Source organism: Vulpes vulpes, chromosome 2 (genome assembly GCF_048418805.1).
Source record: "Vulpes vulpes isolate BD-2025 chromosome 2, VulVul3, whole genome shotgun sequence".
Taxonomy (NCBI): domain Eukaryota; kingdom Metazoa; phylum Chordata; class Mammalia; order Carnivora; family Canidae; genus Vulpes; species Vulpes vulpes.
In genome coordinates, this window is record NC_132781.1 from 3,213,362 (window position 1) to 3,233,378 (window position 20,017).

The window sequence follows — 20,017 nt, forward strand, 5'->3', positions numbered from 1 at the left end:
CTAGGGGTCATTTGGATTTAGCTCTTTGAGGGGATCCAGGGCAGGGAGTGGTGGGGGAATGAGGAAGAAAAAGCAGGCAAGGAGCCAGCCTCCAGGGGCCATTAGAGACCATGCTAAGGAGAGCCTTGATTTCCCATTAGCTTCGGGGAGTGGGGAAGTGTCCAGACAGGTGTGCAGTGTTTTCAGGTGGGCCTTTTAAATGCATTATTTTTTTTAAGATTCTATTTATTCATGAGAGACATACACACACACACACACAAAGAGAGAGAGAGAGAGAGAGAGAGACAGAGGGAGAAGCAGGCTCCTTGTGGGGAGTTCAATGGGGGACTTGATCCGAGGACCTCAGGATCATGCCCTAAGTGGAAGGCAGATGCTCCACTGCTGAGCCACCCAGGTGTCCCTAAATATATTATTCTGTTTGGTGGTTCGAGCAATGGATTTGGCCATTCCAGTAATGCAGGTGAAGATGGGGAGGGGCTCCATTTGGGCAATTAGATGGAGGGAAGAGAGTGGTTTGAGGAATATTTGAGAAGTAAAATTAGCAAAATTTGTTAATGGATGATTTATGTGGGGAGAGGGAAAGAGAGGAGACCAGGATGCTGGCCAGGAAGGTGGATGTTGGGTTGCTGTCTGTTAGCACCCTGGGTCCAATCAGAAACACCGAAACCACTCTGTACAGCCTTTATTATTTTTTAAAGATTTTATTTATTTATTCATGAGAGATACAGAGAGAGAGAGAGGCAGAGACACAGGCAGAGGGAGAAGCAGGCCCCATGCGGGGAGCCTGACGCGGAACTCGATCCTGAGGCTCCAGGATCACGCCCTGGGCCGAAGGCAGATGCCCAATCGCTGAGCCACCCAGGCACCCCTCTGTACAGCCTTTAAAACAGAGGGGATAATACAGGGATTGGTTGCATCCTGATGGAAGCTGACTAGGAAACAACAGGCAGCTGTTAGCACTTCTAGGATGGAGGGGCAGGGGCAGGAGGCTGCCCTACCAGAGCCCAGGGAGGGACAGTTGGGGGAGGAGGAGGCTGGGAGCACAGGGCACCTCTCTGGATGAAGCCAGAAACTCCATTCCAAGCAGAAGAGGAGGGAGAGAAAGGTCCTGCTTCTCCTTTCCTTTGCCCTCCAGTCTCACCAGTGACCCCCAGTGGCCAGACAGACATTCCTGGACACCAGGGTGCCTGGAAAGTGGGAAAGGGCAAGGATTTGGTCTAAGCTCCAGCACAGCGACCCAAGTGGGCAACAGGGCAGAGAGAGGCAGCTTAGGGGAGGGGGTGATGCACCTGTTTCCCGGCATGGTGAGTTGGAAGTGCCTGTGGATCCTGCAGGGAGATGACCAGCAGGCGGGCGCTTCCTGGACCCAGCATTCCAAAGACCAGGGGGAGAGAGATCTGCATATGCGTAATTTTTTAAGATTTTATTGATTTATTCATGAGAGAGACACAGAGAGAAGCAGAGATACAGGCAGAGAGAGAAGCAGGCTCCATGCAGGGAACCCGATCCAGGCCTCGATCCCGGGACTCCAGGATCACACCCTGGGCCGAAGGTGGCACTAAACCTCTGAGCCACCCAGGCTGCCCTGCACATGTGTAATTTACTGGACTCCAGGCATAGAGTGGTGAGAGCCATAGCAATGGACCTGCACATGGGGTAGGTGTTTGTTACTTAAAAGAAACATTTTCCCCCCAAAATGTTGTATCATTTATACTCCCAGCAGGTTTACTTTTTTTGTAAGATTTTTTTTAAATTTATTCGTAGAGACAGAGAGAGAGGGCCAGAGACACAGGCAGAGGGTGAAGCAGGCTCCATACAGGAAGCCTGACATGGGACTCGATCCCGGGACCTCCAGGATCACACCCCAGGCTGCAGGCAGCACTAAACCACTGAGCCACCGGGGCTGCCCCTCCCAGCAGGTTTAGAGTCCACCTGCTTCACATTCTCTCCAACACGTAGTCTTTTTAATTTTTTTTTAATTTTTTATTTATTTATGATAGTCACAGAGAGAGAGAGAGAGGCAGAGACACAGGCGGAGGGAGAAGCAGGCTCCATGCACCGGGAGCCTGATGTGGGATTCGATCCCGGGTCTCCAGGATCGCGCCCTGGGCCAAAGGCAGGCGCCAAACCGCTGCGCCACCCAGGGATCCCCACGTAGTCTTTTTAATTTCAGGTGTTCCAGTGGGTGTGAAATGTCCCTTGGTATGGTTTTATTTATTTTTTTTTAATTTTTATTTATTTATGATAGTCACAGAGAGAGAGAGAGAGAGAGAGAGAGAGAGAGAGGCAGAGACACAGGCAGAGGGAGAAACAGGCTCCATGCACCGGGAGCCTGACGTGGGATTCGATCCCGGGTCTCCAGGATCGCGCCCTGGGTCAAAGGCAGGCGCCAAACCGCTGCGCCACCCAGGGATCCCCCTTGGTATGGTTTTAATTTGCATTCCTCCGGTAACCTTTGGGATTAAGCACTTTAGGAAAGGTCCACCTGCACATACCTCAAGGAGACACCACTCTGCAGCTTCTTTGAGAGAATCTGCAGGGGGAGTCAGGGTGGGGGGCGTGTGGGTGGCCAACGGCTCCTCCCAACTTCCAGGTCTCATGATAACATTCTCCAGCAGAATGGAGGGCCTTTCAGGCAATTCATTTGTCAACTCAGAAGAATGTTGGGGTTCCTCTGAGGGCCTGAGTTACAGGTGTGCACCTGGGGTAGGCCAAACTCAGGCTGAAACCCTCCCATCACTGCTTGCCTGCAGGGATCAGGCACACTCATTTTTTTTTTCCACCTGTAACGTGGCAACAGTATCTTTTTGTGGGTTTGCCATGAGGATTAAAGCATATACTGTAGGCAAAGCGGTGGGGAGGTACCTGACACACAGTGTCAGCTCAGCAATGGAAACAAACGTCTTCAGTTTTGGGAAGATGGGCCGGAGCTCGTCTTTCCTCCACAGTCCAGGAAACCCAGGCCTAGGGTCGTTAACTGTCCAGAGCAACCTGCTAATTAGGGCAGCACTGGGATAAAACCCAAGTCTCCTCATTCCCCTGCCAGCGGCCACCCCTTCCAACCTGCCCCCACACTTTGTCACTGATAAACGCCTTATCAGGCATGAGGGCTGGTTTTGTTGGAATCCTTGTCTTCGCCCGGGACGGGCTGGCACCGGGAATAAATCTCAGTCTGAAGCTCTTGGGGGCTGGACTCTCCCAGGCTCCGTCTCAGGCTCCTACCGCATCGTTTCTGCCTGCTTGTCTTTTTCAGGACACTGGAACCCAGGGAGCCCACAGAGGGTGAAAGTCCCCTTACACCTCCTGCGGCTCTGCACTCCATCCCGCCTGCAGGGGCAGCGGCACCCGGTGCAGGCAGGCCCTACACCCCGTCCCCGCCTGCAGGGGCAGCGGCACCCGGTGCAGGCAGGCCCTGCACCCCGTCCCATCTGCAGGGGCAGCGGCACCTGGTGCAGGCAGGCCCTACACCCCGTCCCCGCCTGCAGGGGCAGCGGCACCCGGTGCAGGCAGGCCCTGCACCCCGTCCCCGCCTGCAGGGGCAGCGGCACCCGGTGCAGGCAGGCCCTGCACCCCGTCCCATCTGCAGGTGCAGCGGCACCCGCCGCAGCAGGCCCTGCACCGGGGAGCTCCCCCAGCCCCCCGGGAGGGCCAGCATCACAGGGCTACGGTTTGGGGTAAGGTCTTTTACCGCCCCCCCCCCGCCCGCCCCGCGCCTCCGTGCCCCGGGCCGGTCAGCACCCCCGCCCCCCGCACCCCTGCCCGGGGCGGGGTGGGGGGAAGCAAGGACTCGGTGAAAAGGATTTTTAAAAACACTGCAGAAGCCATGCGCATTTGCAAGCATTCCAGCAGAAGCTTAACGGAATCGTCACGGGCCGGTGCTTTTGGGGGTCAGGAGGGCGGTCGGGGATGGCAGGTCGCCCCCCCCCAAAGGTCGGACGTCACGGCTCCCCCCGCTCCCAGCCTCCGCTCGGCCTCCGCGCCCGCCGCCCTGCTGGGCCCGCTGCCCTCCCTGCGCCCCGTCCGCCGCGCGGTCACTAAAGGGCCGCGGAGACCCGGGCTGGGACCCGCGTTAGGGACCCGCGTTAGGGACCCGGAAGCAGGAGCCTCACGTGCTCTCCGGGAACTCGCTCGGCTCGGGCCAAGGGGGCGGGGCGCCCCGGCTCTGCGTGCTTGCGTCATCGCGTAGCCCGGTGCGGCCGCGGGCGGCAGGGTGACGTATCGGCTGCGCAGACCGGCTGTGGGCGGGCCCAGGGAGCGGGGACGCGGCTAGCCCCGCCTCTTAAAGCGGCCAAGACCTCCCGAGTCCGGCAGCGCGGGCCGCCTGCTGCGGCCCCTTTAAGTGTCGCCGTGACACGTGTGTGAGGCGCCCGAGGCCCGGATGGTGCGTGTGCGGGGCCCGGGCCGAGGAGACGCCAGCGCCGCGGGCCTGCAGCCGGGCCCGCCGAGGCCGGGGAGGCTGGCGCACGGGCCGAGGGGAGGCTGCGCGTCCGGCCGGGTGGAGGGCGTCCGCTGGGCCTGGGGCGCGGGAAGGTGCGGCCTGCAGGGGGGCGCCCGGGGAGACGTGCGCGTCCGCGCGGGGCTCGGGCCGTGGGGAGGGCCCAGGGATGCTCCGTTAGCCCCGAGCCGGGCCGCGCTGTCTGGGAGAGGCCCCGGGGTCCCGGGGAGGTCGGGGGGGTTCGCGGGGTTTCGGGGTCCTCGGGGAGGTCGGGGGTTCCCGGGGAGGTCGGGGGGTCCACGGGGAGGTCCAGGGCGCGCGGTCCGCGGGGGCTCCGGGGTCCCGGGGAGGTCGGGGGGTCCACGGGGAGGTCCGGGGCGCGCGGTCTGCGAGGGCTCCGGGGTCCCGGGGAGGTCGGGGGGTCCACGGGGAGGTCCAGGGCGCGCGGTCTGCGGGGGCTCGGGGTCCACGGGGAGGTCGGGGGGGTCCCGGGGAGGTCCAGGGCGCGCGGTCTGCGGGGGCTCGGGGTCCACGGGGAGGTCGGGGGGGTCCCGGGGAGGTCGGGGGGGTCCGCGGGGGCTCGGGGTCCCGGGGAGGTCGGGGGGGCCCACGGGGAGGTCCGGGGCGCGCGGTCTGCGAGGGCTCTGGGGTCCCGGGGAGGTCGGGGGTCCCACGGGGAGGTCCGGGGCGCGCGGTCCGTGGGGGCTTTGGGGTCCCGGGGAGGTTAGGGGCGCGCGGTCCGCGCAGGGCTCAGGTGCCCGTGGGGAGGGCCCAGGGATGCTCTGTTAGCCCAGAGTTGGGGCTACGCTGTGAGAGGCTCTGGGGTGCGCGGTCCACGAGGGTTAGGGGTCCACGGGGATGTCTGGGGCGCTCAGCCGGCGAAAGCTCCGGAATCCACAGGGAAGGGTCTGGGGCGCTCAGTCTGCGAGTGCTCGGGGTCCCGGGGACGTCAGGGGCTCACGGTGGCCCACGGGAGGTCCAGGGGGCGCAGGGGAGGCGCACGGTTGCACGTCCCCCGAGGGTCTTGAGGGTCCAGGAGGGGTGCTCTTTGCAGTTCCCAGGGAACCCCGACCGGTGGCGGAGGAGAGAGCTGCGGAGCCCAGAGCCCTAGGGAGTCCCAGGAGGCAAGGGCCCATGTGGGTCTTGAGCACAGTCATTACCCAGAGAAGCATCATTAACGCAGGACCCAGACTAGTCAAAATGTGGAGGAGCCCGTTCTGTTTGGCAGCAGTGCTGAAATTTCTTTTTTCCCTCTTTTAAAGAAATGTGGGAAAGAAGGTAACCTTCTTCAGGGTCATGGTCATGGAGAATGTGAGTGGGTGGGGACAAGATGTGAGGTTTTAAAATACCCCTGTGGTTGGTGGTGTTGAGCCTCCCATGGGTTCTCGCAGCGAGATAGAGCAGCATTCTTTTTTTTTTTTTAATTTATGATAGTCACAGAGAGAGAGAGAGAGAGAGAGAGAGGCAGAGACACAGGCAGAGGGAGAAGCAGGCTCCATGCACCGGGAGCCTGACGTGGGATTCGATCCCAGGTCTCCAGGATCGCGCCCTGGGCCAAAGGCAGGCGCTAAACCGCTGCGCCACCCAGGGATCCCTAGAGCAGCATTCTAAAGCAGAGGAGGGAGGCAAGCGTCGTGGCCAGCTCGCTTTCCAGAGGAGATGCCTAGAATCAGGCCTCCAAGGAGAGGGAGGCTCTGCTTATGCTTTCCTGGCTGGAGCCTGGTGTTCTGCAGACTCTGCAGAAGAGCCTGGAGGCCCCTGTGAAAGTGCCCCAGGGAGGCCCAGGCTCTGTCCACTGGGGCTCCTCCCCCACCAGCACGTGGTTGACCCTGTGAGTCTTGAGTGCATTTCATCCTGGAAAAGAGAATTTACAGGGAGGAGGGAGAGAGAATATGCTTGAAGGGTGTTTTGCGGATGCTGTGTTTGCCTACCCTTGGGGGTAGAAATACGGAGAAGCCTGAGCTGCTCCTGGACGGTGGTGGAGCGGAGGGAGCATCCTTCCTGAGCCCTGAAGAGCATGTTGTCAGATATGCACCTCAGACGGCTTGCTGATGACTACAAGGACATTTCTCTCTGGGTTCCTATGCCTCGGAGAGAAATAATTTTTTGGCTGTTGTTGATGTTTTGGGTGCCACTGGTGACACAGAGATTTGTCAGAAATGGAAAAATTGTTCAAAATCTGATTCCCACATTGAGGAGCAGGCTATGGGATACATGTTCTTTAAATTACTTCTCTTGAAAGAAATTGTGTTGTATCTTCCAAGTTCTGTACATCCCCTTGCCGTTTGGTTCCCAAACATATGACCTTGGACCCATGTCCATCTGTGTCCTCACCTGTCCATAGTGAGGTATGAGTTTTGGTTAAGACGGGGATGTTGTAGGGAGATCTTTGTGCGACCGGAATCTTCACCTTACAGGTTGGCTTTTATCCTGAGATCAGATTTATTATGTTCTCCCTTTATTTTGACGTCGGTGTGCTATTATTTATGGATACGAGGCACGACGTATCCGAAATCTGTTGTCGATAATGTGGGGACAGAAGAGGAATCAGGGTTGGGCTTGCATAAGGAGAGCATGGTGGTCCCTGTGTTGTTCCCACACATTGTATGTGTCTGAACGTTTTCACAGCAAAAAACTTTTAAGTAATTTTATGTAATCATAGTGATTGTGGATGGTAGTTTAAAAAAAAAACTGCACTTAGCAAAGTGAAAACATGGCAATTCTTTCTGCTCCTTTGTTTTGCTTTTGAAATTCTACTGGTTTGTGAAATCTGGAAGTTGGAGGTGAAGGGATTATTACCTCTTACTCTTTGAAAAGCGATTTAGACTGGAGTTCACTGAAGACTTTTGTTCATTGGGCTTATCACTGGCGGGAACGTTAAGATACAAAGCAAAGGGCAGCGTTTTCATATCATGCACATTGTAATAATTTGTAGCCAGTCAGTTCAGCTCTTCTCCAGACTCTTCCTAAATCCAGCACTATCCATACTCCCTCAGCCTTCCTGCCGACTCTTCCAGATAAATAGCCTTTCTGCTCTGTGTCCACACAATGGGGCTGAGGAGATAGTGGAAGCAAGTGGCCTCACGTGGTGCTCTGTTCACCCCACAGATTCTGACGCCTGTTCGGAACGACAGACTTGCAGCTTTGGTGATTTAACGGGGCATAGCCGAGGAGCTGGTGAATCGGGTCCTGCGGTGCACCTGCCCAGTCTGGCCCAGAACCTGACCCCATGCTGCAGCAGCAACACGCCCAAGTTCAGACACCCCAGGTAAGCCAGCAGAGGTTTGGAAGTACTTTTTCATTTCTCCAAGTTACGTGTTTGTAGCCCAGCAGCTATTGTTCAGTTGGTGGGAACACTTAGATAATTCCCCTTAGGGGCAGCCCAGGTGGCTCAGCGGTTTAGTGCCGCCTTCAGCCCAAGGCCTGATCCTGGAGCCCCTGGATCAAGTCCCACGTCCGGCTCCCTACATGGAGCCTGCCTCTGCCTCTGCCTGTGTCTCTGCCTCTCTCTCTCTGTGTCTCTCATGAATAAATAAATAAAATCTTTAAAAAAAAAAAAAAAGATAATTCCCCTTAGGAAAGGTTCTTTTGATTTCTTCAAAGAATAAGTGCTTACATTTTATTTATTTTTATTTTTTATTTTTAAAAGATTTTATTTATTCATGATAGTCACAGAGAGAGAGAGAGAGAGGCAGAGACAGAGGCAGAGGGAGAAGCAGGCTCCATGCAGGGAGCCTGACGTAGGATTTGATCCCGGGTCTCCAGGATCGTGCCCTGGGCGAAAGGCAGGCGCCAAACCGCTGCGCCACCCAGGGATCCCAAGTGCTTACATTTAAAAAAAAAAGTTTCTTACGTTTCTATTTTTTGCAGTTTTTTTTTTTTTTAAGATTTTATTTTTAACTAATCTCTCCACCCAACATGGGGCTAGAACTTACAGCCCCAAGGTCAAGTGTCGCATGCTCTACTGACTGAGCCAGCCAGGCACACCTGCAGAAAGTTTCATAGATAAAGAAATTTGACCCCAGTGGGGCACGAGATGCTCCATAAGGATAAACTCGAATGGTTTCATAAGCGATCCTTTCACTGAGTTCTGGGATACGCTTACTTAGTTGGTGCTCCTGTGCCAGGCTGGCTGCTGGATGCCTAAAGGAGTCATTTTTCTGATAAGAGTGAACAGTTTAAGGAACATATTTTTCTAATTGTGACTCAAATGGCCCTTGAGCTTTGGCTGAGATGGTTGAGTTGAGAGATAGTAGTAAAGAACAGTGGTGGGTACAAGTGTAGCAATCAGAGGTGATGGAGGGGATTCCTGGTCTTTTAGTGTTTCTAGCAGCTGCAGCCAGCACTCACCGGGGTCACCTCAAAACCACCATGGGTGCTGCTTTCAAGCCCTAATTAACACAGAACAGGAGCTGGGAAGTCAACAGTGGTTCTTCCTGGAATTTACAGCTGATAAGTGAAGGAAGAAACCAGTCCTGTCACACTCCAGCCTGGAACTGTCACTTCCCTCTTAAAGTTGGAGCTTCTTATATGTACTATTCTAGTCCTGCCACTCTCCTGTCTCTCCTCCCTCACTTTCAGAAAGATCATCTGTACAAGCACCATCCAATAATTTAAAATTTAAAGTACAATTTTACAATTTAATAAGTATAATTTAAATTTTTACAGTAGCCATGTTAAAAAATAAGAGGCAACTGAAATTAATTTTCACAACATATTTAACTCAATATATGCAAATTATCATTTTAGCATATAACCAGTCTAAAAATTGAAATGTTTCACATTCTTCTTATTTTTTTAAAGATTTTATTTATTCATGAGAGAGAGAGAGGCAGAGACACAGGCAGAGGGAGAAGCAGGCTTCCTGTGGGGAGCCCAATGTGGGACTCGATCCCAGGACCCCAGAATCGTGACCTGAGCTGAAGGCACTCAACCACTGAGCCACCCAGGCATCCCACATTCTTTTCTTTTTTAAAGATTTTATTTATTTATTTATTTATTTGAGGGAAAGTGAATGAGAAAGAGGGCATGTGTGGCGATGAGCATGAGCAGGGGGGAGGAGCGGAGTGGGAGGGAGAAGCAGATCCCCTGTTGAGCAGGGAAACCCCCCCCCCCTTCAACGGGATCCATCTTGGGATTCCAGGATCATGACCTGAGCCGAAGGTAGATGCTTAACTGACTGAGCCACTCAGGTGCCCTCAGATATTTTATACTCATATGCTAAGTCTTTGAAATCCGTTGCATATTTTATACTTACAGTGTATCTCCGTGTGGACTAGCATCATCTCAGTGACCCACATGTGACCTTTGGCCTTCATCTCGGAGAGTAGGAGCCTGAACAGAAAGGTGTGCTTACGTAACTCACTGCGCTGATTTCTTTTCTCTTTTCTTTTCTTTTCTTTTCTTTTCTTTTCTTTTCTTTTCTTTTCTTTTCTTTTCTTTTTTCTTTCTTTTCTTTTCTTTTCTTTTCTTTTCTTTTTTTTTCTTTTTTTTTCTTTTCTTTCTTTTCTTTTCTTTTATTTTCTTTCTTCCTTTCTTCCTTTCTTTCTTTCTTCTTTCTTTCTTTCTTCATGAGAGACACAGAGAGAGAGGCAGAGACACAGGCAGAGGGAGAAGCAGGCTCCATGTAGGGAGCCCGATGTGGGACTTGATCCCGGGTCTCCAGGATCATGCCCTGAGCCAAAGGCAGGCACCCAACTGCTGAGCCACCCAGGGATCCCCTGATTCTTTTATCATATGGGTTTATGTGTGCAAGCAGAGTATCTTCTGAGAATCAGTATTTTCCTGTTTTTGAGCGGACATTAGGACCACATGGTCACCTTTTGAAGGAAACTGCACCAAGCCGGTGTCCATAGTCCGTTATTGAAGAGATGCCTTCCGCAGGCTCAGCCAGCCTCCCTGCTAGTCTCTTTGGTGCAGTTTGTGAAAAGCACCTTACCTTTTTGAGAGAAGTGTGGATTCTGCTCTGTCCAAGTGGTTGGTAATATGTCTCCATTTTTCACACTTCATTTGTACAGTTGGTAATCAATCCAGAGAAGCTTCCATGGCAGCTAGCATCCGTAAAGATCAGAAGACGTTTTCAGAGAAGTGATGCTTGGTTCTTGAGACCTAGTTACTCATCGCTCTGTGTTCTTTCTTGTCTCTACAGTGATGCACCATGCCAATAGTCGATAAATTGAAGGAAGCCCTGAAACCCGGCCGTAAGGACTCGGCTGATGATGGAGAGCTGGGGAAACTTCTGGCCTCCTCTGCTAAGAAGGTCCTTTTACAGAAGATCGAGTTTGAGCCAGCCAGCAAGAGTTTCTCCTATCAGCTGGAGTCACTGAAGAGCAAATATGTCTTGCTAAACCCTAAAACGGAGGGAGCCGGTCGCCACAGGAGTGGAGATGAGCCACAGGCCAGGAGACAGGGTACAGACGTGTGGTTGGCTGGTAGAAGGGGTCTCATTGTGTGTTGACCAAGTGGGTGGACAAAGTGTTGACTGATTAGGAGGAACAAAAACAGATTGTGGAAAAATAAAAACAAAACAGATTGTGGTTAGAGAGTTGTAAAGTTTCTATGGGGTCAGTGGCTTATAGTTAAAGAAATAATGATACAGGTTTGGTCTTAAAGAAATCTGTGTTCTTAGGCCTTGGAACTTGTGTGCCTTTGATAGGATCCAGGGCGGGGCTAGGAAACAAGCAAAAGAAATGGGCTGGGCTTCGGAGTGCTGAGGCCTGGCTCCAGCTGTTGATTGTCTTGAGTGTCCTCTTCTCATGGAGGGCTTCTTGATTCCAGACGTAAGCAGTCTGCAAGAGTCATGGGATGACTGGGTTTTCTCCTGGGCTTTCTAGTAACTTCCAGTCAGTGGGGACACCAGTTACCCTTTGACACTGTGTCTTGGCAAGTGCATGCCGAGCGTGCGTATCAGCGATTTCTTTTTTGTGGTCTGCCTCTGCATAGACTTGAGCCCTCCTTTCTTCCCTGTCCCTTTCTCCCGCAGGGAGCGAGCATGTGTATGAGAGTGGTGGTGATGGTGTTCCTGCCCCACAGAAAGTGCTCTTCCCCACGGAGCGGCTGTCCCTGAAGTGGGAGCGGGTTTACCGCGTGGGAGCGGGGCTCCACAACCTGGGCAACACCTGCTTTCTGAACTCGACCATACAGTGCTTGACCTACACCCCGCCTCTGGCCAACTACCTGCTCTCCAAGGAGCATACGCGCAACTGTGAGTGTGAGCTGGCAGCAGGGGGTGGGCCAGGAGTTGTGGGGACTGGGCAGTCCCCTGATTAGACAAGCCCTTCGGCCTGGGTCAGACTTAGGAGTGATGTCCAAGAGGTAGTAATTGATAAAATCTAAATTTGACATGTGCCTGCTGTAGGATGGGCCGTGGAAGCCAGTCACTCAGGTAGAGCGTTGGTCCCAAACTGTTCTGAAAATGAGTACCTACGCAGAGAAACGTGTTCTCAAAAAATATGTCCAAATTGTGTGTATTCGGCGACTCTGCACCCAGTCAGTGTCTTATGTATGTCATAAAACATGCCCTAGACTAGAAATACAGAATGGGTAAAGATGAAATAAAATGTAACTTACCAAAACTGAAGACGTAGAAAGCCTTTTAACTATTAAAGAAATTAAATCAGCGGTTAAAAATCTTCCCATGAAGAAAATGCCAGGCTGAGATGATTTATGGATGAGCTTTATGAAAATTTTGAGAAACAGATGTAGTGCTTCACAAATTCTTCCAGAGAATAGGAAAAGAGAACTCCCAGCTCATTTTATGAGGTTCTTATAACTTGAGTAGCAAAAGTAAACTAGTACAGTATGAGAAAGAAAAATGACAGTCCTGTCTTACAATTGTAGTTACAAAGCTTCTACCAAATGCAATAGTCTTCTAACACCGTGAGCAATTTATGTTCATCCTAGTAAGGCAGGGACGTTCTAATACCAGAAAATCTTGACGTGTGATTATAAAGAGAGCACGGCACAACAGGTAACAGTACTTCTCTGGAGCTTGGCCCGCTGAGTTGTGTTCTGGCTCTGCACCTAAATGCTGTGATCCTGGGATCCCTGGGTGGCTCCGCGGTTTGGCGCCTGCCTTTGGCCCAGGGCGTGATCCTGGAGACCCGGGATCGAGTCCCGTGTCAGGCTTCTCCCTCTGCCTGTGTCTGTGCCTCTCTCTCTCTCTATGTCTATCATGAATAAAAAATTAAAAAAAAAAAAAAAAAAAAAAAAGCTGTGATTCTCAAGAATGTTACCTGGCCCTTTAAAGCTTCCTCTTCCTCATCTGCAAGGTAATAATATCTCCCCAGTCGTGCTGTTGGGAAGCTTGAATGAGTTACGTAAAGTGCTTAAAATACTGCTTGGCACACAGTAAGTACTATGTAAGAGTACTAATTTTGCTTCCTTAATTACCATATCAACAGATTAAAAGAGAAAGGTCACTTGAAAATAATGCCCAAAAAAGAAATTTATAAAAAATTTTTAGCAAAGGAGCGATAGGAAGGCGTTCCCTTATCTTGATAAAGGGTACCTACCAAACACTACAAAAGAAACATTCTAGAAGGGAAAATATTGGAAGCGTACCCTTTAAAATACAGAGTGAAATGGGGTCTCTCTCCGTGTTGAAGATGTGCCGGTCCTAGCCAGAGGGGTGATCTAGGAGACAAAAGGAAGGAGCCCACTATTGTTAACTTGAAAATGACATTCCTGCATTGAAAAGCAAAAGAATCTATAAATTAGAAATTTGACAATGTGACTAGATACAACATCAATGTACAAAAAGTTAGTTGAATTTCTCTACAGCAAACAACAAGGAGTGTTTTTTTAAATTTTGCTACCATAGGGGTGCCTGGGTGGCTTAGGTTAAGCATCTGCCTTCAGCTTGGGTCATGATCCCACAGTCCTGAGATTGAGCCCCACATTGGGCTCCCTGCTCAGTGGGGAGCCTGCTTCTCCCTCTCCCTCTGCCTGCAGCTCCCCCTGCTTGTGCTCACGCTCTCTCTGTCAAACAGTAAAATCTTTCAAAAATATTTATTACTATACAAAATTTATAATAACAAAAGTAATAAAGTATCTAGACCTAAATTTACTAAGAAATCCTTCACTGAAGGACATTACACAGTAATCTATATACATGAAAATAGCTGCCTTTGGAGGGAAGCCTCAGTATTATCAAAATTATGGTTTTTCCCCAGATTAATGTAGCTCCGCTTGATTCTTTTTTTTTTTTTCCTAAGATTTTATGTCTTCATTCATGAGAGACACAGAGAGGCAGAGACACAGGCAGAGGGAGTAGCAGGGTCCCTGCAGGGACCCTGATGTGGGACTTGATCCCAGGACCCCAGATTCATGCCCTGAGCCAAAGGCAAGATGCTCAACTGCTGAGCCACCCAGGCGTCCCGCTCCACCTGATTCTAAAATTTATATGAAAAAGCGGGGCAAAGGACTCGAAATCACCAAGACACTTCTGAGAGTATGAGAAGAGAGATGCCCTACAAACTATGAAGTCTTTGTCAAGTTAGAGAAATTAAAATGTCATAGTATTGAATAAGGGAAGGGGTCTCCCAACTAGAAACAGACCCGCGTACACTTGCAAATGTGTGACACGTGGGTTTTTCACGTGTCTCCCTTTGAGTTAAATAGAACTTTGAACTCAGGCTTACATATGGAAAAAGCAGTAGGATCCCCATTGCACAATATAGCCATGCACAAAAAAATGCATTAAAAATTTAATATCAAGAGCAATATTTTGCTCTTAACAAACAAACATTGGCAAATCTCTCTCTGACCTTGCGATGGGAGATTTTTTTTTTCTTTAAGATTTTATTTGTTTGTGAGAGACACAGAGAGAAAGGCAGAGATGTATGCAGAGGAAGAAGAAGGCTCCCTGCAAGGAGCCCAATGTGGAACTTGATCCCGAACCCCAGGATCATGCCCTGAGTCAAAGGCAGATGCTCAACCACTGAGCCACCCAGGTGTCCCGGGATGGGAGATTTCTTGAACAAGACTCAGAAAGCACCAACTCTAAAAGAAAAATGACAGATTCAGCTGCATTAAAGTTAACAACTTTTGTTCCCCAAAAACACTGAAAAGGCAAATGGGGAGCCATGAATTGGAGACAAAATCAGCAAAGGATGGCTACCAAGAATGTGGCAAGAATACAGACCAACGAGGAAGACAACCTATAAAAAAGTAAAATTAAATTATGAATGGCATTTTACTCTTGGTAAGAGTATAGGAAGAGATGTTCAGCCTCGCTTGGAATCAGGAAAGTGCCATCAAAACCGTGACAGGTACCACGACACACCTTTGTGATGGGTGCAGGTCCGGAAGCCTGGTGGTACTGAATGTCACCATGAAGGTGAGCGAGGACGTTTGACGCTCGCCTGAACTGGCATTCTCTTCCACATAACCTACCAGCCAGCAGTTCTCCGCCTGCAGAAAAGCTCTGATACATGGGTGTCAGGACACTGGTGTAAAACGCCCATCAGCAGAATGGATCCTCGAATCGCAGTGTTAGGCCCGTGATGGAATACGCAGCAGAGCGGCAGAATGAATGACCGCGCCGTGTGGGAATCTGAATAACGCAGAGTGAAGGAAGAAGTCCCAGAAGGCTGCCTACAGCATGAATTGCTATTGTAAGAGTTGAAGAGCAAGGCCATAAAGCGTTTAGGTATACACAGACAGGATAAGCCCTGAGAAGTTTTTTTTCTAATGGGTAAACAATGAAGTCAGGAAATCAGGATTAGAAGCAGAGGCAGGGAGATGGGAGCAAGAGAGGAGCTAGGTGAGGATAAAAGATTGCGTGATGTGTTCAGGGATATTCCTTATATTACTTTTTTAATGAGGGAAAGATGACTGTGCAATGGAAATAGCGTCTTTAAAACATCTTGTGATCATGATGGCAGCAGACGTTAAAACACTGGGGCACTGCGCGCTGCTGGTGAGGTTGGTTATAAATCTGTTTCCAGTAGTGACCTTGGTGATGTCAAGGTGGGTCTGGGTGGACTTTTAGTAAGACTTGACTGGGCTATTTTTGTGGGTTTTTGTTTTTGTTTTTAAAGATTTTACTTATTCATGTGCAACACACAGAGACAGAGAGAGAGGCAGAGATACAGGCCGAGGGAGAAGCAGGCTCCATGCAGGGAGCCCAACGTGGGACTCTATCCTGGGTCTCCAGCATCATGCCCTGGGCTGCAGGCGGCACTAAACCGCTGCGCCACTAGGGCTGCCCAGTTTTTTGGTTTTCTAAGCCTTTTTTCCCCCCAATTCTTTTTTAGAGAGAACGAGAGGGAGCACATGTGGTGGGGAGGGGTTGGGGGAGAGGGAAACAGAATCCCCAGCAGACTCCAGACTGAGCGCAGAGCCCGAGGCAGGGCTTGATCCCACCACCCTGAGATCGTTGAAACCAAGAGTTGAAACCAAGAATCAGATGCTCAACTGACAGCCCTCCAGGCTCCTCAGCTGTTTTTTTTTTTTTTTTTCTCATGGCTTTGGTAATGAGACCCTACTCTCCAGACGTAGGTAGCTCTGCCGTCTTTTTGTTCACCATACCTCCCTAGGCAGCCAGCCTCCGGTTATGCTTCCTCTGCAGGACCCTTCATCACCTTGGTTAGGGTTGATGTAGATAAAGTAGTTGTAACACCTGCGAGTCCCCGAGAACCTGCCACCCATACTGTGTGGCATGTAGGAGTAAGGGGGTGTGGTGGGAGCAGCCAGGATCAGCCCCTCTTCCTGGGGGGACGTCCCACCCTCCCTCCAGACACCTTCCCTGTGAGCATCCCAATGTTGCTCTGCATTGCTCTGTGGGATGTTAATCTTAGCATCCTAGCTTTTTTTAAAGTAAAAGTATTAAGAGAAGTCTCTAGTATATTTTTTGCCTGTACCCTACTGGCTCTGAGTGACCCCAAGTGGGCTTGAGCTGTCCTCTCTTCCTCCTGGAATACAGCTATTTGAAGACTCCAGGATCCTGAGAAGTATCACCTGAACTGCTGGACCACTTCTGCCCTGCCCTTCTGTTCCTAGCTAGAAAAAGAACACTTTATTTTTTTAAAGATTTTATTTTTAAGTCCTCTCCGCACCCAGCATGGCGCTGGAGCTCACAACCCCGAGATCAAGAGTCACACGCTCTATCGACTGAGCCAGCCAGGCGCCCCGAAAAGAAACACCTTATGTAAAATATACGGGAGGATTAAATCCTATCTTTTTGGACATTCTTTTCCAAATTGAAGTAGCAAGATCCCAAATGTCACGGATTTGACTTTTATGTCCTATTTTTCTTAATTACCTGAAGGAAGTCTTCATCCACATGCCACTTACATCAGTCTTGCATATTGCCAGGGATTGGGAAACTTTGTTTCAGGAATTTCTGGTTAAAATTGTTACTTGCCCTATTTAGGACTGATGATTTATCAGGCTAACGGTCTGCAGTGCTGTACGTGGTAATTAGAGGCATGATTCCCACACAGCTGTCACCGTAATGTCTTTACCTGAGTTAAATTGGGAAGGTGGGCGCTTTGTTCCGCATTTGTGACTGCTTATGTTTAAGTTATTTTAAGTAATGTATTTTAGTTTTTTGCCTAAATTTGAGCCCCCTCAACCATTATTGTCATTTTAAAAATAAAAGTAATAAGTGGATATGGATAAAAGAGTCCAAAAAGCTCTAAAATGAAAAGAAAAAGCCTCCTTTTTATGTAGACATTCACATAAACCATTTTCCAATAGTCCTCTAAAAGGATAGTGTAAATAGTAGTTTTTTTAATTTACCATTTTTAAAGATTTTTTTTTAAAAATTGTTTTTAATCTCTGTGTTCAACATGGGGCTTGAACTCACAACCCCAAGATCAAGAATCGCACACTCCACCTGACTGAGCCAGGGCCCCCCAAATTTACCATGGTTTTTATTGTAGAGCTCAGTGGCATTACTTGGCTTCACATTATCATGCAGCTGTCTGTCCATGTCCAGAACTCCTTCATCTCCCCAAACAGGAATACCAGCCCCCTGGCCCCTCCCCACCCCCTGGTGCCCACTGCCCTACTTCCTGTCTCTGAACTTGACGACTCCAGTGTGTAAGTGGTATTAATCTTTTCGTGCCTGGCTGACTTCACCCAGCATCACGTCCCCCAGGTTCTTCCACACTGGGGCAGATGTCAGAATTTGTGTTTCTTTTTAAGGCTGAGTAATATCCCATTGTCCGTACATACCACATTTCTTACCCGTTCCTTTGTTGACGGGCACTTGGTGTCTGTGTTTCAGCTGTTGTGAATAATGTTGGGAACATCGGTGTACAAATAACCTGTTATACCCTGATCTCGTTCCTTTTAGGGGGATACCCAGAAGTGGGGTTGCTGGGCCGTATGGGAATCCTAATTTTTTGAGGAAGCGTATACCATGTCCTGTGACCACTACTCAAGTGTATATCCTTGGCGGCGGCAGCGCACATCTTTGCTAGCACCAGCTATTTTTTTGTTTGTAAATACTAGCATCTTTCCCAGTATGCGGTAAACAGACTGCGTGCTGTTTCATTATTGATTTTGAGATAGGTCTAAGTGACTGGGGGAGTGGAGGTATTGCAGGGGAGAACCATTGGCATGTGGTGCACCTTGTGTTACACGTGAGAAGTTAGGTGGTGTATATGAAATAGCAGTAGCCTGGAGTTGAAGATGTGCCTGCCCGTGGCCCCAAGAGTCTATGGTGGGTGTGTGCCTTAGAGGAGATGGGATGCAGGGAGGCAGGTGCAGGATTGTTTGTGATAGTAGAAGCATGGAAGGAGCACATAGGGAAACTGTGGTCTCTGCATTTGGCAAAATAGTCTACCGGAAGGACCCAGCATGACGTCAGGACTGACTGCTGAACAGTATGTACTGTGTAGCATGATTTTTTTTTTTTAAAGATTTTATTCATGAGAGACACAGAGAGAGAGGCAGAGACAGGCAGAGGGAGAAGCGGGCTCCATGCAGGGAGCCCAACGTGGGACTCGATCCTGGGTCTCCAAGATCACACCCTGGGCTGAAGGCGGTGCTAAACCTCTGAGCCACCCAGGCATCAGTCGTGTAGCATAATTTATGTCAAATAAGCTTAAACACGCTTACTGTGTGTGGGTACACACGTGGGTTGGTGCAGGAACTAACAGGAGTAGTCGTGACCTAGTTAGGAGAATGCTTCCTCCAATGGGGGTACGTGGGCAGTGCAGCGGCGGTGACCTCACTGTCACGGCAGCGTTTTACTTTTAAAACACCCCAGATGGGCTGGAGCCGTGTGGTATAGGCTTTGTAGTTCTCTTTGCATGTCAAAGATCTCATAATTTGCAATAAAGGTTAAAACGCACCACCATCCAGCTGCCCAAGGAGCAACAAAGAGTTTCATACAGAGCAGGGTTGGCAGACCGCAGCCTGCTGTGTAGATCAAGTTCTGCTGGAACCCGGCCCACCCATTTCTGTATTGTCCGTGGCTGCGTGGTGTGGGCTGCCTGTGTTCTCCGGAGGCAGAGCCGCGTCGCCGTAGACTGGACGGCTCCCAGGGCCGCATGTACCTCGTGGGCCTGTGTGCAAGAAGCTTGCCAGGCCTTGAGAGACGACAGCGAGGCATTTCCTAGAAGCAAGAGCAAAGGGTCCCACGTTTGAGGAGCACACTCGGATTGTCAGGAACCCCTAAAACATTCCCGCTTATTGACCGCGTGATCCAGCTTAGGAGTTCGAGAAAACATTATTTTAAACTTCGTAACGGAAATTAGACTTAACGACTCTCCTTACTAGTAAAGAGCACCAAAGGAACATGGAAAGATCTCCTAGGTGAACAGCTGTGAACCCAGGGCAGTGGGGCGAGTGTTGGGGGGGACCTCAGTGGCTCAGCAGGTCCCTGTGCTGTGCGGGAGTGGGGGTGTCGAGAATGTCTGGGGAGCTCTCACTGTACAAAACTACTGCTTCGTCCCGTGTGCAGGTCACCAGGGCAGCTTCTGCATGCTGTGCGTCATGCAGAACCACATGGTCCAGGCCTTCGCCAACAGTGGCAACGCCATCAAACCCGTCTCCTTCATCCGAGACCTGAAAAGTAAGAGTCAATTCCTGACTGGATGGCAGCTGAACCCTAGTCTGCGGTGGGTGCTGGGGGGCCGGGGGCGCAGGGAGGAGTCAGGAATGAGGCCACAGGAGTGCTGAGACCCCACGTAACAGCCCTTCGGGACACATAGTGGTGCAGACTGAGGGAGGCTGGTGTGGGTCAGCGTCAGCGGGGAGGGCTTCGTGGAGTGGCGTGTGTGTGCTGACCTCCACTTTGAAGAATGGGGAGGCTCGGGCCAGTTGGGGGGCAGGGGCTGTGTCTCCAGAAGGAAGGTGAGGTCGGGGCTCTTCTGAACATCACGGGACAGGTTAGCCCCGATTTCACTTGGTAGAAGAGATGGGTCAGCTGGTTTCTGAAACCTTGTGTGGCATCCTTGTGACCAGCCTGTGCTCTGTGCTGGCTCCTGGAAAACTTGGTCATCAGTGGGTTTCACATTCTGTGGCATTTGTGCTTTTCTGTTAAGTGTGCAGAGTACAGGCCCTCAGGTCCCGTCGAGCAGACGCTCGCCGTGAAGCCTTGGGGTTGGGACACGCGGTGTATGCTGA

General features: G+C 50.8%; 1 protein-coding gene and 1 long non-coding RNA gene across 3 annotated transcripts in view; one reads left to right on the forward strand and one right to left on the reverse strand.

Annotated features, from left to right (window-relative positions):
* Nucleotides 1–687: 687 nt before the first annotated feature.
* On the reverse strand, nucleotides 688–4,178 carry LOC112920617 (uncharacterized). The gene is made up of 3 exons (XR_011999483.1): nucleotides 4,110–4,178; nucleotides 1,290–2,994; nucleotides 688–1,187 (listed from the first exon to the last, which is right to left on the reverse strand). It is a non-coding gene; the product is annotated as an uncharacterized lncRNA (long non-coding RNA).
* Nucleotides 4,179–4,389: 211 nt separating this feature from the next.
* Nucleotides 4,390–20,017, forward strand: part of USP36 (ubiquitin specific peptidase 36) — a 39,043-nt gene continuing 23,415 nt past the window's right edge. For both annotated transcript variants that reach the window (XM_072746494.1, XM_072746496.1), the window contains exons 1-6: nucleotides 4,390–4,530; nucleotides 7,544–7,703; nucleotides 9,695–9,781; nucleotides 10,584–10,845; nucleotides 11,418–11,639; nucleotides 19,353–19,463. In XM_072746494.1, coding sequence (XP_072602595.1) covers nucleotides 10,593–10,845; nucleotides 11,418–11,639; nucleotides 19,353–19,463 — 586 coding nt within the window. In that variant the 5' untranslated portion in view covers nucleotides 4,390–4,530; nucleotides 7,544–7,703; nucleotides 9,695–9,781; nucleotides 10,584–10,592. The remainder of the gene's footprint in view (nucleotides 4,531–7,543; nucleotides 7,704–9,694; nucleotides 9,782–10,583; nucleotides 10,846–11,417; nucleotides 11,640–19,352; nucleotides 19,464–20,017) is intronic.